Below are 13,632 nucleotides of genomic sequence, written 5' to 3'. Positions count from 1 at the left end.
GTTTATCAAATGTTTATTCGGGTAAGTGAGGGCAACAACTCTTACCATGATAAGAGCTTATCGTGTAAATTGTTGCATATGGTACCGTTTCGGTGGACTAGAATCTTACCCAGTTGTAAGTAAATGATAGTGCTGAATTTTACCGATAAACACTTACCGGGTAAGTTTTTGGTAAACGGCCCCTAAGTAAAATACAATATTCGAATTTTGTATGTGATGAATTCCGATGTATACAGTGTTTATATTTTTAATACCCATTTCTTTATACTTACAAATTTATTGTTTTGATGATCTTTCAATCATTGAAATTTGAAAAAAAAGTGTGAATTTATGGGGAAAAATGTGATGGTGTGTCCTCTGTCATTGCTAGTATTTGCTGTCTATGCATGTTGTATGTTTTTAAATTTGGTCTTCTCAACCAACATGTGTGGCAATAGTTGAGTTGGTTTATTTATAAGATTTTGTGTGTTTGTACAATTACGTCCTAAGATCCAAGTTGAATAATATTTTATATAATTTAATTTTTTAATATTAAACCTGATTGGTTTGAGCTTGGCTCCAAAGATCAAAAGTATCAGGTTCAAATCCAAGAAGGAATAAAAATCCCTTTGTGGCCATGAAGGTTCAAATACGGTGACTCCAGGTTATCTACAAAGCAGGTGGTCGTTCTAGAATTAGTCGGCTCATATAACGGGTTGGATATCCCGGTTAATAAAAAAAAGAAAAATAATATTAAATTGTTTGATGCTTCTTTTTTTATATAAAATTAAATATATTTTGGTCTGATATTCATAATTATGAGATCAATCATTGATTAGATTTTAACGTTAAAAAGATAGACTTTTGATTGACTCTTTGTTATTTTCTCATAAACTCACACATGAAAGTTTAATTTTGACCGTAAAATTAGTTTCTTTTTATTCTGATATAAAAAGAAAAGCATTTTAATTTAAGAATTTACATAAATGATAAATCTATAACGTTAAAATATTATGAATTTTGAGTATTTATGACTTTAATGTCTCACTCAAATATTTGCGTTAAAATATAGGTTTTAAAGATTTTTTTTATCAAACAGAATTCTAAAATAGAGAAAAGATGAGAATATGGGAATCTTCAAATTTGAAGAAATCTCAAAGGTGGTGTTTGGTTCGTTGGAATCCGACGGAGTTTGAAAGAATTGGAATGATCAATTCATTCCTACGTTTGGTTCTTTTTTTGAGTTCTAGAAGGAATTCAAATTCTACATATGGTGGAATGTAAAATCCTTAGTGTTCTACAGTTCTAGTAAGGAATTTCAATTCCTTTGTACTATCTTTAACGAAAAAACTATCATATGCTTATATTTACTACATTCCGTTCCATCCCACCACGATGGATGTCATCACCATCATCGCTGCCACAGTCACCACCATATTGCTGTTGCCGCCGCCCCCAACACTGCCATCATCGTCGTTATCATTGTGGCCTTCACCACCACCACATTCATCACCACCCCATCCACCATCAGTACAGCCACCATGACCACCGTCACCACCACAACCGTCATCGGTACTACCTCCAACATCGCCATCACCATCCCCCCGCTACTACCACCACCACACACCTCCACACAACCACCACTATTATATTTAACAAACCAAATAGACAAATTTAAATTCTTTTGACAGATCTCATTTTTATTTTTGCCAACCAAACGCATGGTCAAACATGATTAAATTCCATTCCAATTACGACAGATTCCATTATGTGAATACACCACCGCCTAAAACTCATAGAGAATCAATATTTTAAATATTTCCCACCAGATGTATTGAAATTAAATACTTAAGAAGAGAAATAATATCTTCATTAAATATATTGAATAATATAGTTAATGTTAAAATTGTTAAAATAAAATAACCGTTAAAATTAGATATAATTATCTTTTAGTAATTTTGACATTTAACACTTTATTTTAAAATAATTATACAAAGCCGGAGATGCTACAAGCAAGAAAATGTATTTCTTACAAGAACCAATATTATGAAGAGTTCTCGTAAGAACTCTCCTCCTCTAAATTCTTGTACAAGAATCTTGATTTTTACCTTAGAGTGAGTATGAATCGATGCTTTACAATTTTTTTTTTTTATTAACATGGATATCCAACCCGTTATGCGAGCCGACTAATCCCAGGACGACCACCTGCTTTGCAGATAGCCCGAAGTCACTGCATTTGAACTTCCGTGACCACAAAGGGATTTTTATTCCTCCTTCTAAATATTTTAAATTAAATATTTATTTATAAATATATTATATTTATTGATGTTAGAAAAAATAGATAGTATCCATAAAAAGATTGTTATAAAAACCACTGTCCTAGACTTTTCATTGAGTTCTTAAATAACCTCTATTGCAGATGTTATAAGTCCTTCCCTTGACCTCTGTTTTCTCTCTCTCTCTCTCTCTCTCTCTCTCTTATCTACAGAGGTCAAGGTATGGAGTGTCAGTTTCACGTGCCATCTCCTCCACGAAACCTTCAATCTCCCACTTAATCCCTTTTTCTTTATTATTTCCTCTCTAATCTCTCTCTCTACCCACAGACACTGCAGCCATGCATCTTCTTCTTTTCAAGCACTCATCATGAGTTTATCATACCAACCTGCAATGGCTGCTCTACTCAAATTTCACCCTCCTATCCAAACAACCAGATATTCATGGGTTCTTTTCCTATTAATTGTTGGATTTTTGTGTAAGGAAGGTGACTGTGACACTTCTGTGAAGTTATTCAAGACACCTGAACCAATCTCCAACGTTCACTCCCCTACATTTGCTTTCCAGGCTGCTTCTTGCACCAACTGTACCTCTAGGTGCAAGGTTTCTACTTTAACTATGCTCCTCTGTTCTGTTTTTTCAACTCAAAATGGGAAAAGATTGAAACTTGATGGCTTTTGCAACTCCATGTTAATTGTTGTTAGATATCATAAACATTTCTTTGATTCATCTGCTTTCAAATGCTTCAAGATTCATACTTTTTGTTACTGCAACTCACATGCAATTATCTTGAACTCAGAAGTTTAGGAACCCATTCAGGAAACTTGAAATCTTACTTAAAACTTGTATTTGAATGCAGCTGGATGATCTCCTGCCTTCTGATTGTTCATCTGGGGAAGTCTCTTACACTAAATTGCAAGACGGAAGCCATAGATTTGAAGTGTGCACCAACGGGTCTCGTAACTTCCACTGTGCTGCCTATAACTGGACCATTGGTTACTATCTAACTCTCCTTCATCTTTTTAGTTCTTAATCAAAACACTTAGCTGTTAAAATGAGTATTTCTGTCTCAAAGTGCATCTCTTTCTTGACTGTTTCCATTCTAATTCTAGTTTTATTGATTGGCCTTTGCAGACACTGTTTCCCCCACAGCTACCCTTACAGCATCAACATCTTTTACAAATGCTTTGAATGTTTCTGTCTATATATCTTTCAGTGAACCCTGTGGCGGTGGTGGTGGTGGTGGTGGTTTTAGATGTTTGTCTGCGAATGACTGCAGCGTAAGTAGGTGCTTTTCCAAAGCAAACTAAGCGATACCCTTATCAGCCATTTTATTAGATATGTGATTTGTGTATCTATACTCTATAGGGTACAAAAATATTGATCTAACAAACCAAGTTGTTCTTCACTTGCAGCTTCTAGTTTATGGTGCTGGCCAAGTAATTCCAACCACGCTAACGACTATCAAGCCAAATCTTGAATATTCTATTTCGGTGAATCTGTCTTCAGCCGTTGAGTATGGAAGGGTGGTGTTAGTAACAGATAAAGGGTTCTGTAGAGATGCTGCTGGAAACCAATTTACAAGAACAGCTAGTTCCAGTTTCCTTGTTCATTTTGGTGAGACTTCAAACGGAGTAATTTTAAAATCCAAAATTGATATATATTTTAAATTTCTTGAAGAATCTGATAATGTACGTGAAATATATAATAAATACTAGGAATCGCATACATTTGATTTCGAATATGTAGCAAAATCTAGATCAATTTTGAACGTCTAAAGCAAGTATTTTGACATCAAAAGTCAAAGTGTACTTCAAGATTGAGGTATATGCTAGTAACTTGTTGACTGAATTTTACAGACAGAAGAAATGTGTATGTTGATCTGAGGACTCATATACCCGAACAACTACTTCAACTCGATAACACTGTTAGATCGGTTCAAGCAACTAACAAATACAAGAACTTGAAGTTGTATTTATATTTCACTGAACCTATCGTCAACACTTCAGCTGAAGTCCTGAAATCTCTCCAAGTTAGTCAAGGATCTCTTATTTCAGCCACCAGCAACAATGATAGCCTTGGAAACCGACGATTCGGCTTTCAGCTTGTAGATTTATCTGAAATTGCCATTGTCACCGTGAGACTAGATTCTGGATCGGTACTAACCAGACAAGAGACCTCGGTTTCCCCCATCTCCCCAGTTACCTTTCTTTTTGGTACATTTCTAGCTTATTTCTAGAATATCTTATTTTGAGATCTCTTCGTTCTGTACTAACTATCCTCCATGTTGGAAATCTTTTCAGATTCTCAACGGCCTTATGTGAGATTAAGCACTTGGAGCCATATGAGGACACAGCAGGATCATATTCCAGTGACTATAAAGTTCACGAAACCTGTTTTCGGCTTTAATTCATCTCAGTTGTCTATTTCTGGAGGAATGATGAAAGGGTATCAGCATGTAACCATAAAAAAGAAGAAAAAAACAGTCCGCTGTCCAGAAATGCATCCTAATCATTCCACGTGATTTCGTGCAGATTTCGTGAAATAAGTAAGAGTATCTACTCACTGGAGATTCAACCAACTGAAGATACGGTATTTGTCCATGTTCCTGAAAATGTAACTACAGATGTAGCGGGAAACAAAAATCTAGCATCAAATACGTTAAAGTTATTGCACTGTATGAACTCATTTCTTGATGTCATAATCCTTGATTTTTGATGTTCTTCTAAATCATGATTGTTTATGTTCTTCTGAATCTTGATTCTTGATGTTCTTGTAAATCTTGATTCTATACGACTTTTACAGATTCTGTACCTGCTGCATCGTTGGTGCTTTCTTGCTCTGCGACCGCTGCTTTCGTGTTGACTGCTCTAGTTGCAACCCTGCTCACTATTTCCACTGCTTCCCTCCAGAATTACGGAGCATTTGCAACATCATCTCTCTTGCTAACTTCGAATCCAGCAAGGATTATTTTTGTAAGCTGCTTTCCTGACCACCATGTGTTTTGACTTTTGATCTAGGTAATTAGTCAGTTGATCCCTTTTTTCGCTTCATGAAAACAGCGAATTGTATGCCACATTCAAATCTTCGCGTTATCTGGGTGGCTAGCCGTTCCTTTGCCTATTGAGTATAGTGAATTCCTGAAGGGTCTAAGATGGAGTATCCCGTACTTCAGACTCCCATGGGAAAATGGTTATGTTAAGCCCATTTGGCCTATGAATCCACACGCATACGGTTCTAAAACCGCTGATCTAGGAATTCATAAGACAGAACTTAAAGCCACAACTCTAGACAAACCTGACTCAGTATACGGATTGCCACTAACCGCAATGGAGTATAAGTCGTTTTTTGAGGTCAGCAGACTAGATTTTTCCTGAATATGTGGTTAGATTTCTTTTCTTCTAGTTTTCTGATGGCAGTTTGTTTAAACAGAGCCAAAATGTGATGCCTGAGGCTGAATATATCGCAGATCCAAGTGATTCTGACGGGTAAGTTCTTATGCGCGATATCTAATTTGACTGTTTGCAAGTATTTCTTCAATTACTTGAATTGAAATTGGTCACTGTGCTTAGGTGGAGAGATTTTAATCGGAGCATGTTTTGGCTGGCGGTCATCAGCGGAGGCTTAATTATTCTACACATCTTGTTCCTTCTTATACTGAAACTTCGAAAGAAAAAAGAGAAGGAAAACACTTACACGTCGGTCATCTTTCCAAGATTTGAGATCTTTCTGGTAATTCTTGCAGTACCTTGTGTTTCTGCAGCCTCAGCAGCGCTACTCAAAGGTAAATATGCAGCTAAATTCATGCTTGGTGTACTTTGACCTTTTAGGTCAAACCTATTACTTTCTAAATCCAAAATTTACATGGATTTTGTTACTAGATTAAAGTGGGAACTTTTCTATTTGTTTGTCTGCTAAACTATTTATAGAAAACTTCCAGAATTTCTTGAAATTATCAGATTCCATACTGCTTTTTGAATCCAAAGTTCATTTATGTTGACTTCAAAAGTCAAACTTCTGTTCTGGATTTTGCAGGTGGATCAGCTTCAGGGATTGCAGTGGGAATTCTACTATTAGGAATCATAATTTTCCTGATACTAGCCTTGTTTCTGTTCCTATCTATCGGAATCTCATCCGGGAAGCTACTTCAATACAAAGAAGTTCACCATGAAGATCAGAAAATGCATTGGTATCAAGCACTGGTGAAGGTAACTTTGGGTCCAGGAAAACGAGGCCAATGGACATGGATCAACACCTCCAATTCCAAATGGCTAACCATTTTAGGACCCCTTTTCGAAGATCTAAGAGGACCACCCAAATACATGCTCTCGCAGATCGCTGGAGGATTGGATTATAACATGGCAAGAGGCAGCAGTATCATCGCATCAGATGATGAAAACGAAGATGCAGAAGCACCCTTTGTCCAAAAGGTATTTGGGATCCTTAGAATCTACTACATTTTTCTAGAATCGATCAAACGGGTTACTCTAGGAATCTTGGTGGGTACTTTTTCAAGATCGGGATATACCGAAACACCCACAAAGACTTTACTATGCGTTACATCTTTTCAATTGTTCTTCATGGTTCTTAAGAAGCCATTTATCAAGAAAAAGGTTCAATTGGTGGAGATAATCTCGGTTTCGAGTCAACTTGCGATCTTTGCGATCTGTCTGGTTCTCTTGAGAAAGAATCTAGACACTCGAGATCAGACCAAGGTCGGAATCGCCATGCTCTGCTTGTTCTTATTCCCGTTCACAGTACAAATCCTGAGCGAATGGAACGCTTTGATCTGTCAGATAAAACAACTTGATCCCGATAACAGATCTTTTTGTTTGGGTTTGAAAATCGCATCATGGGGGATCCTTCTGCTCTTCGTCCCGATTAGGTTGATGAAGAACATCAAAAGCCGATTCCCATTGAAGGGGCAGAGGCGTGAGGATACTACGGCGTCGTCGGTGTCGGTTGGAAGATTTACAAGCTCCGATACACCGGAACGGCCATGGATCAAACAACTGAGGGATTTGGCGAAGGCCAGTTTTAGCAGAGAAGAGAGTGGGAGTGGGAGCGGCAGTGGCGGTGTAACTCGGGGCGATCCTTCGAGTAGTGGGGCGAAATGGAGCGGGTTTTGGAACGGGAAGAGGAGTGGGAGTTCATCGCAGGCTGTATCCATGGATTCGAAGTCGCAATCGAAACCCAAAGGGATGTATAAAGATTTTGAAGCCATTTTTGGGACGAAGTGAGTGGATTTCATGCATATCATTTCACAAAGTTTGATCAATGTGAATTAGCTTGTAAATATATTTGTTGAGTTGTAGAGAATAAGTCAACTTTAACAAAACATTCAGATAAATAATCTTTTTATCATTTAAAATATTTAAGTTTTCTGGTGTTTGAGATCGCTTGTAAAAACAACTTATTAACTTATTCTGGTGTGACACCGGTAATAAACACTTTTGAGTGTTTGGATAAACAACTTATACCGGTGCCAAATCAATAATAAAGAGTTTGTGAAGAAATTAAACTCTTCTGACTTATAATAAGTTGATAAATGCTTTTGTAGAAAAACATAAGTTGTTTCAAATAAGTAATCCCAAACACCCCCTTAACTAATCCACTAATTAATGTTCATCTAATATTTTGTTTTTAATTATGTTAAAAGATATTTTAAAATTTATCTTTAAAACTTTAATTGTTTTTCTTTTATATTTTTAAAACATGAATTTAGTTTTCATAATAAAAATAAATCAAAATTGGTTTTAATTAATTTATTGAAAATGATATTGAAATTAGAAATCAAGCCAAACAATTTCTATGAAATCTCAAGGTACAAATCATCAATATAAGTAAACTAATGTCGGAATGAAAAACTTAGCTATACATGGCTAACTTAGGGTTATCACTACAGATAGGAAATATATTACCAAAAGTTATTTAGAAACGATGAAGAAATATACTCCAAATTGGTCATTGATCCCCTTCAATCTGTTTAGAAGTCGATTCTACATCTGTAGTTGTCATTGAACTTTTTAAATGAGCCTAAGGAAGAAACCGCTTCAGAAATTGAGAAACGCAACTTTGATCCCTAAAATAACATAGATGACAATCCGAGGTATGACCTTGGTCACGATTTAGGTCGCCCATCCATCCGAAGCATCCTCTAGTGCCTTAGGCGAATATTTCAGATGACTTTAGCAACATTTAGAGCCACAATAGGGTTGGCTTGCATCGGGAGAGTGTGTCCGATGCTTTTTCCAACGACACTTGCATTTTAGATAAAAGGAGTAAATTACAATTTTGGTCCCTATGGTTTACACCCAACCAAGAAAGTGGTCCCCAGACTTCAATAATTACAGTTATTGTTAGTTTTTTTTCTGTTAACTTGGGGGTATTTAAGAAAGTAATAAATATAATAACCAAAGGGACTAAAATTTAGTTTACACAATATATATATATATATATATACACACACACACACACATAGAGGTCTATTCAAGGGAGAACCGACTAGTTCGTGGTAACCGTGAAACCCAATTCAACTACACAAACTAATAATCAATGGCTAAAAATAAAACAAAAAGTATTTATTAAAATTCCAAAAGAACTGACCAATAAATAATAATAGTAGATGAATAAGGGCAAAAGGGTCATTACATCTACTAAATTAATGAGGTCTATTTTGGACGCGCTCGAGAAATCCGTTAATCCTCTCAAAAGATTTTGCATCAAATAAAAAAAACAAAGATTTTGGCAAATAACTCGATTCGAGCACAATCGTATAAACCCTAGAAGTCGACTGGAGCAACTTGGTTGGAATCTCCAGAAGCGTAACAATGGATACGAACGAAGGAGAAGGTATTCAATTTTCTTCTTCTTGATTTCACTATGAACCACACTGTGCTTATGCTTTCTATCATGTAATACAAATAAGGTAGAAGGAGTTACAGGTTTAAAGTGAAAAAAAAAACATTCACTTTCTCCAACGAAGCAATCGATGTTGACAATGGGGATGAAGATGACCTTGATCGAAGACGTATCAAAACAACATGTATCACAATATTATTTCCCTCTCAAGATATGAAATTATTTTGAACAATGTTAATTGTTTTTGGTTGTATTGTTGTATTCTCGAGAGTGTTGGAACACAATATTGTATATGTTTTGTCTAGAATTTATAGGTTTTGCTTCAAGATTTTGTGTTACGCTGTGGTAAAAAAATTGTGGTTCCATGTGGTACCCAAAACAAGGTTTACCAAAATTCAAACATTGGGGCCTCCATCATTTACTTGATCAAAGACCTATTGAAATAATAGGTATCCCGTTATTATTTCACTCTAGAAAATGAAGGTATTTTCAAACATATTAATTGTTTTTTATTGTATGGTTGTCTTATCCAATTTGTTTTGATTTATGGGATAACATTGCAAAAATGATCAGCTTTGAACACTTTCACATGAATATAATAGAAAGATCATTGATATGCTAATTAATATGTGGAAAGCAATTACAATTTACTGTATTTGCATAAGTAGATTACAGAAAAGTGTTGTAGGGGTACCAAACAACCATTCTTGAATTTGATCTTGTGACATACTGATAGTCCTCTTTTATGATCAATTTTCAAGTAATCTTCAAAAATCCATGGCAGATTAGTAGAAACTTTAAGAACACTACGAGAGATGAGAGAAAAAGTCACCAAGTCAAGATCTATTTCTTTTTATAATGTTTTACAATTGAGCTTATATTAAAATTACACTAAAGACAATCTATTTATATAGGGTCAAACTTGAACCCTTTAGTCAAAGTCAAACAACATAAGAAAAGTCAAACACGATACCTTTATAAGTATAGATAGTAACCTTTCAAAACGAATACAATTTACACTGAAATTCAGTCCTAACACATACATAGATAATAAATATTGATGAATGAGGAATGATTTTAAAAATGATTCATGCAGGGTAAATGAAGTTCTAATGTTACTTATCTCCAAAAATACCAATTACTTGTTAATTAGTGAACCAACATTCCATTACCTCGCTTGGACAACTGGTCATCAAAGTTTACATCACATATTGGGTCTTGGGACAACAATGTGCTTTTTTGATGTAGGGAATGGTTATGGTACAACACTGTGATTTTTGATGTATTAATAGCTATAATGTTGACTATGACTATTCATGATTGTTGCCTCCTAGTGTTGTTGCTTTGTGGTACTCGAACTAATGTAATGTATCTCAAACGGAAGTAGTGATGTACTTGACAATTATATTCCTTATTATTGGGAAAAGATGGTACTAAGTGAACATAGAACTTTAGGTTCACAGTATGTTACTTTAGGGAAAGTCTAATAAGAACATTGTGGTTCAGTGTGGTGCAAATAAGGGTATCATGCTACCTGTTTGTATACTTTTTATTACATTGGAAACAAATAATAGGTTACAAAGGGGGATGCCTAGTTTTTGGTTGATTGTGGTAACCAAAACTAACATTGGGGAGTAAGAGCGTATTTGAACTTCGGGTTGTTCTTATTAGTTTTACATTTATTGAATATGATAATATATGGTACATTGGGATGTCCATATTGGTTCGTGCGCCGGGGGCAATGTGCTACCTCACATTCTTGTTTTGAATAATCAAATTCATCTAATGACTTACCTCATTAAAGCGAGATAGTTGTCAAAGTGAAGCAGAGATGGATCAGGTAAAATGACATGACTAATGAACTCATGGATTATAATATTTTTTTTAATTTGTTTGTATAATTCACAATTTCATATAATTGGCTTTCACACACAAACATTAGAGATTGTGCACCCATGACATTTAACTTCGTGCAAATATATATATATATATATATATATAATATATATATATATAATATATATATATATAAATATATATATATATATATATATAAATATATATATATATATATATACACATTGACACACGCAAAATCACGAAAATGATAGTTCATCTTACATACCTTTATTGGTGTTAAGTTAATTATATAATTGTTACAATTATTCAATGATAAAATCCAAATCTAGTTAACTAAGTAGCACAATTTTCAACTTTTTCAGATAAAGCGAAAAGGGGACGGAAACAAGGGAATAATGTAGAAAAATCACGCGAAAAGAACACATGGGGGAAAAAGCAAAAGCTCTTAATAATAACTAGTTGTGTACCCACGCAATGCGGCGGGAGTCATGAATTTTAACGATTTTGAAGTTCCACTGGTTTTATAAGATAAGATTTAACGATGATATATGTTACATTTGGTTTTTACATATTAATACAATTTGAATAAAGGGTAAATTGCATGAAAAAGTAACGTACTTTAACTTGATTCCTATTTTGGGTAATGTACTTTCAAAACTTCCATTTTGGTACCTAAGATGTAAAGTTTTAAACATTTAAGTACCTAGGTAACCCAGTGAAGACTAATTTTACACTAAAAAAAGACTAATTTTAGATTAAAAAAAATCCACGTCACTGACTAGGTCAACAAATAATACCGAGTTGGATACCACATCACTCGCCACATCAGTATGATAACCGGTTAATACTTCAATCAGTTACCCGGGTACTTAAATGTTTAAAACTTTACATCTTAGGTACCAAAATGGAAGTTTTGAAAGTACATTACCCAAAATAGGAATTAAGTTAAAGTACGTTGCTTTTTCATGCAATTTGCCCTTGAATAAATAAGAGTTATGGTTCCAATTACAGACTATCGATGAAAAAAATTATATGACAGTTTAAAATCCAATATATTTAAAATCCAATATATTTAAACGACTCCACAAATGTGTTCGATTTACACCAAGAGCAAAGAACCAAGAAACTTGAGTTTTAAGATAACACTCAAAACCAATATAGAAAACTACAAATTTGACAGATCATAAGCCATGAAAAGACCAAAAAAGATGGGTTTTAGAATGAAATTTCAACTGCTTACCCTCTTTCTTGTCCAGAAACTCAAATTAAAGTTGAATTAATACATGTATATATATATATATTTCAAAAAAACCCAAGAACATACTATACAGTGCAATTTGGACAGCCTAACCCCAACATATATAGTATATATATATATATATAAATAAATAACTATAAAAGTATAAATTGTAAATATTAGAAATATTTTTTTAACAGTATATATAATATATAATAATATAATTAAGTAAAAAACTATTCAATATTGGACTCATTTCGAAGATATTAACGAGACGATTATAATGGTGTAACTTGTTAAAATAAAAAATGTATTTTTTAAACATGTTTTAATTGATATACGATTATGTATGTTAATTTGATAAAGGTTTAAAATAAAACATTTAAAAGTAAAGGACGTAAAGTAAATTAATTAACTAATTATAGGGATATAAAGTGTAAATTTAAAACTATAATTTAAAAAAATCGGTTGATGAGAGAGGGTGAGTGTATGTGAGGGGGTGAGTGTATGTGAGGAGATGAGGGGTTGAAAAAGTGACTTAATGGTAGTATAAATGGTATTTTGGTCATTTAGTATTTTAAGACTTTTGCTAAATTTGCTTAATAAGATAGTATAGATAAAGGGATGAGTCCTAATGCGGTCTCAAAGGTGAAATCAAAACAACAAAACAAGGATAGGACAAGCCTGAACATTGAACGTACGTAACAAACTAAATTATTACCATGTACACAAAAAAAAAAAAATCTTCATCATAAGATTAAAATTTAACATCACTCTCAATCACTTAATTATGCAGATAAACCAACCGTGATTACAACATCTTCAGGAATTTGGTAATTCTACCAACGACTTGGAAAGATTTAGTAACAAAAACACCCATGAAATGAAAGAGTTTGAAGACCCTCGAGAAAGGCAAGGGTTCGACATCTACCCTAAAAGAGAAGAATTACACATCAATAGTGAAAGATAAGAGCTCAAAGACACCCCCTAAAGATAAGTGATCAAACTCACATACTCCTAATGTTGAAGTGGATTACCCAATGAGAACAAGAAGCCAATAAAAAAAGGTATCAAAAGAAACTTACAAAAAAAGGACCAAAGGTGGACCATCCTACACCACCACCAACCACCATGAAACTACTGTTGTCATCACACCCACCCTCCCGGTCACTCACTGCACATCCCCACTGTTGATCCTCTCTCTCAGTGATTTGATGATAATCCCTTTTTCCTTTCGATGTATTTCTGTATCTGTAATTTCAGTTCCAGCGATCAATACACTGAGCATGTTCAGTGATCGCTGAAGAACTTGTTTTGAAATTCATTCCGAGACAACGATACTTCAAGAAAACAACACTCACACCAAAGATCCTTCAGCAAACGTCGAAGACTGAAACTGAAGATTAGAGACTGGCGCGTAC

General features: G+C 34.4%; 1 protein-coding gene across 1 annotated transcript; it reads left to right on the top strand.

Moving 5' to 3' along the window:
* Positions 1–2,490: 2,490 nt before the first annotated feature.
* On the top strand, positions 2,491–7,626 carry LOC112509183. The gene is made up of 12 exons (XM_025114039.1): positions 2,491–2,856; positions 3,113–3,248; positions 3,388–3,533; positions 3,669–3,870; positions 4,113–4,469; positions 4,557–4,701; positions 4,788–4,930; positions 5,059–5,228; positions 5,316–5,606; positions 5,686–5,741; positions 5,826–6,037; positions 6,289–7,626. Exons 1-12 carry the CDS (start codon positions 2,623–2,625, stop codon positions 7,491–7,493), a joined length of 3,297 nt encoding a protein of 1,098 aa, XP_024969807.1. The 5' UTR covers positions 2,491–2,622; the 3' UTR covers positions 7,494–7,626.
* The last annotated feature ends 6,006 nt before the right edge of the window (positions 7,627–13,632 follow it).

Source organism: Cynara cardunculus, assembly GCF_001531365.2.
Source record: "Cynara cardunculus var. scolymus isolate 2C chromosome LG 3, CcrdV1, whole genome shotgun sequence".
NCBI classification, from domain to species: Eukaryota; Viridiplantae; Streptophyta; class Magnoliopsida; order Asterales; family Asteraceae; genus Cynara; species Cynara cardunculus.
The sequence above is the reverse complement of the archived record's forward strand: the minus strand, read 5'-3'. Positions and strand labels throughout refer to the sequence as shown.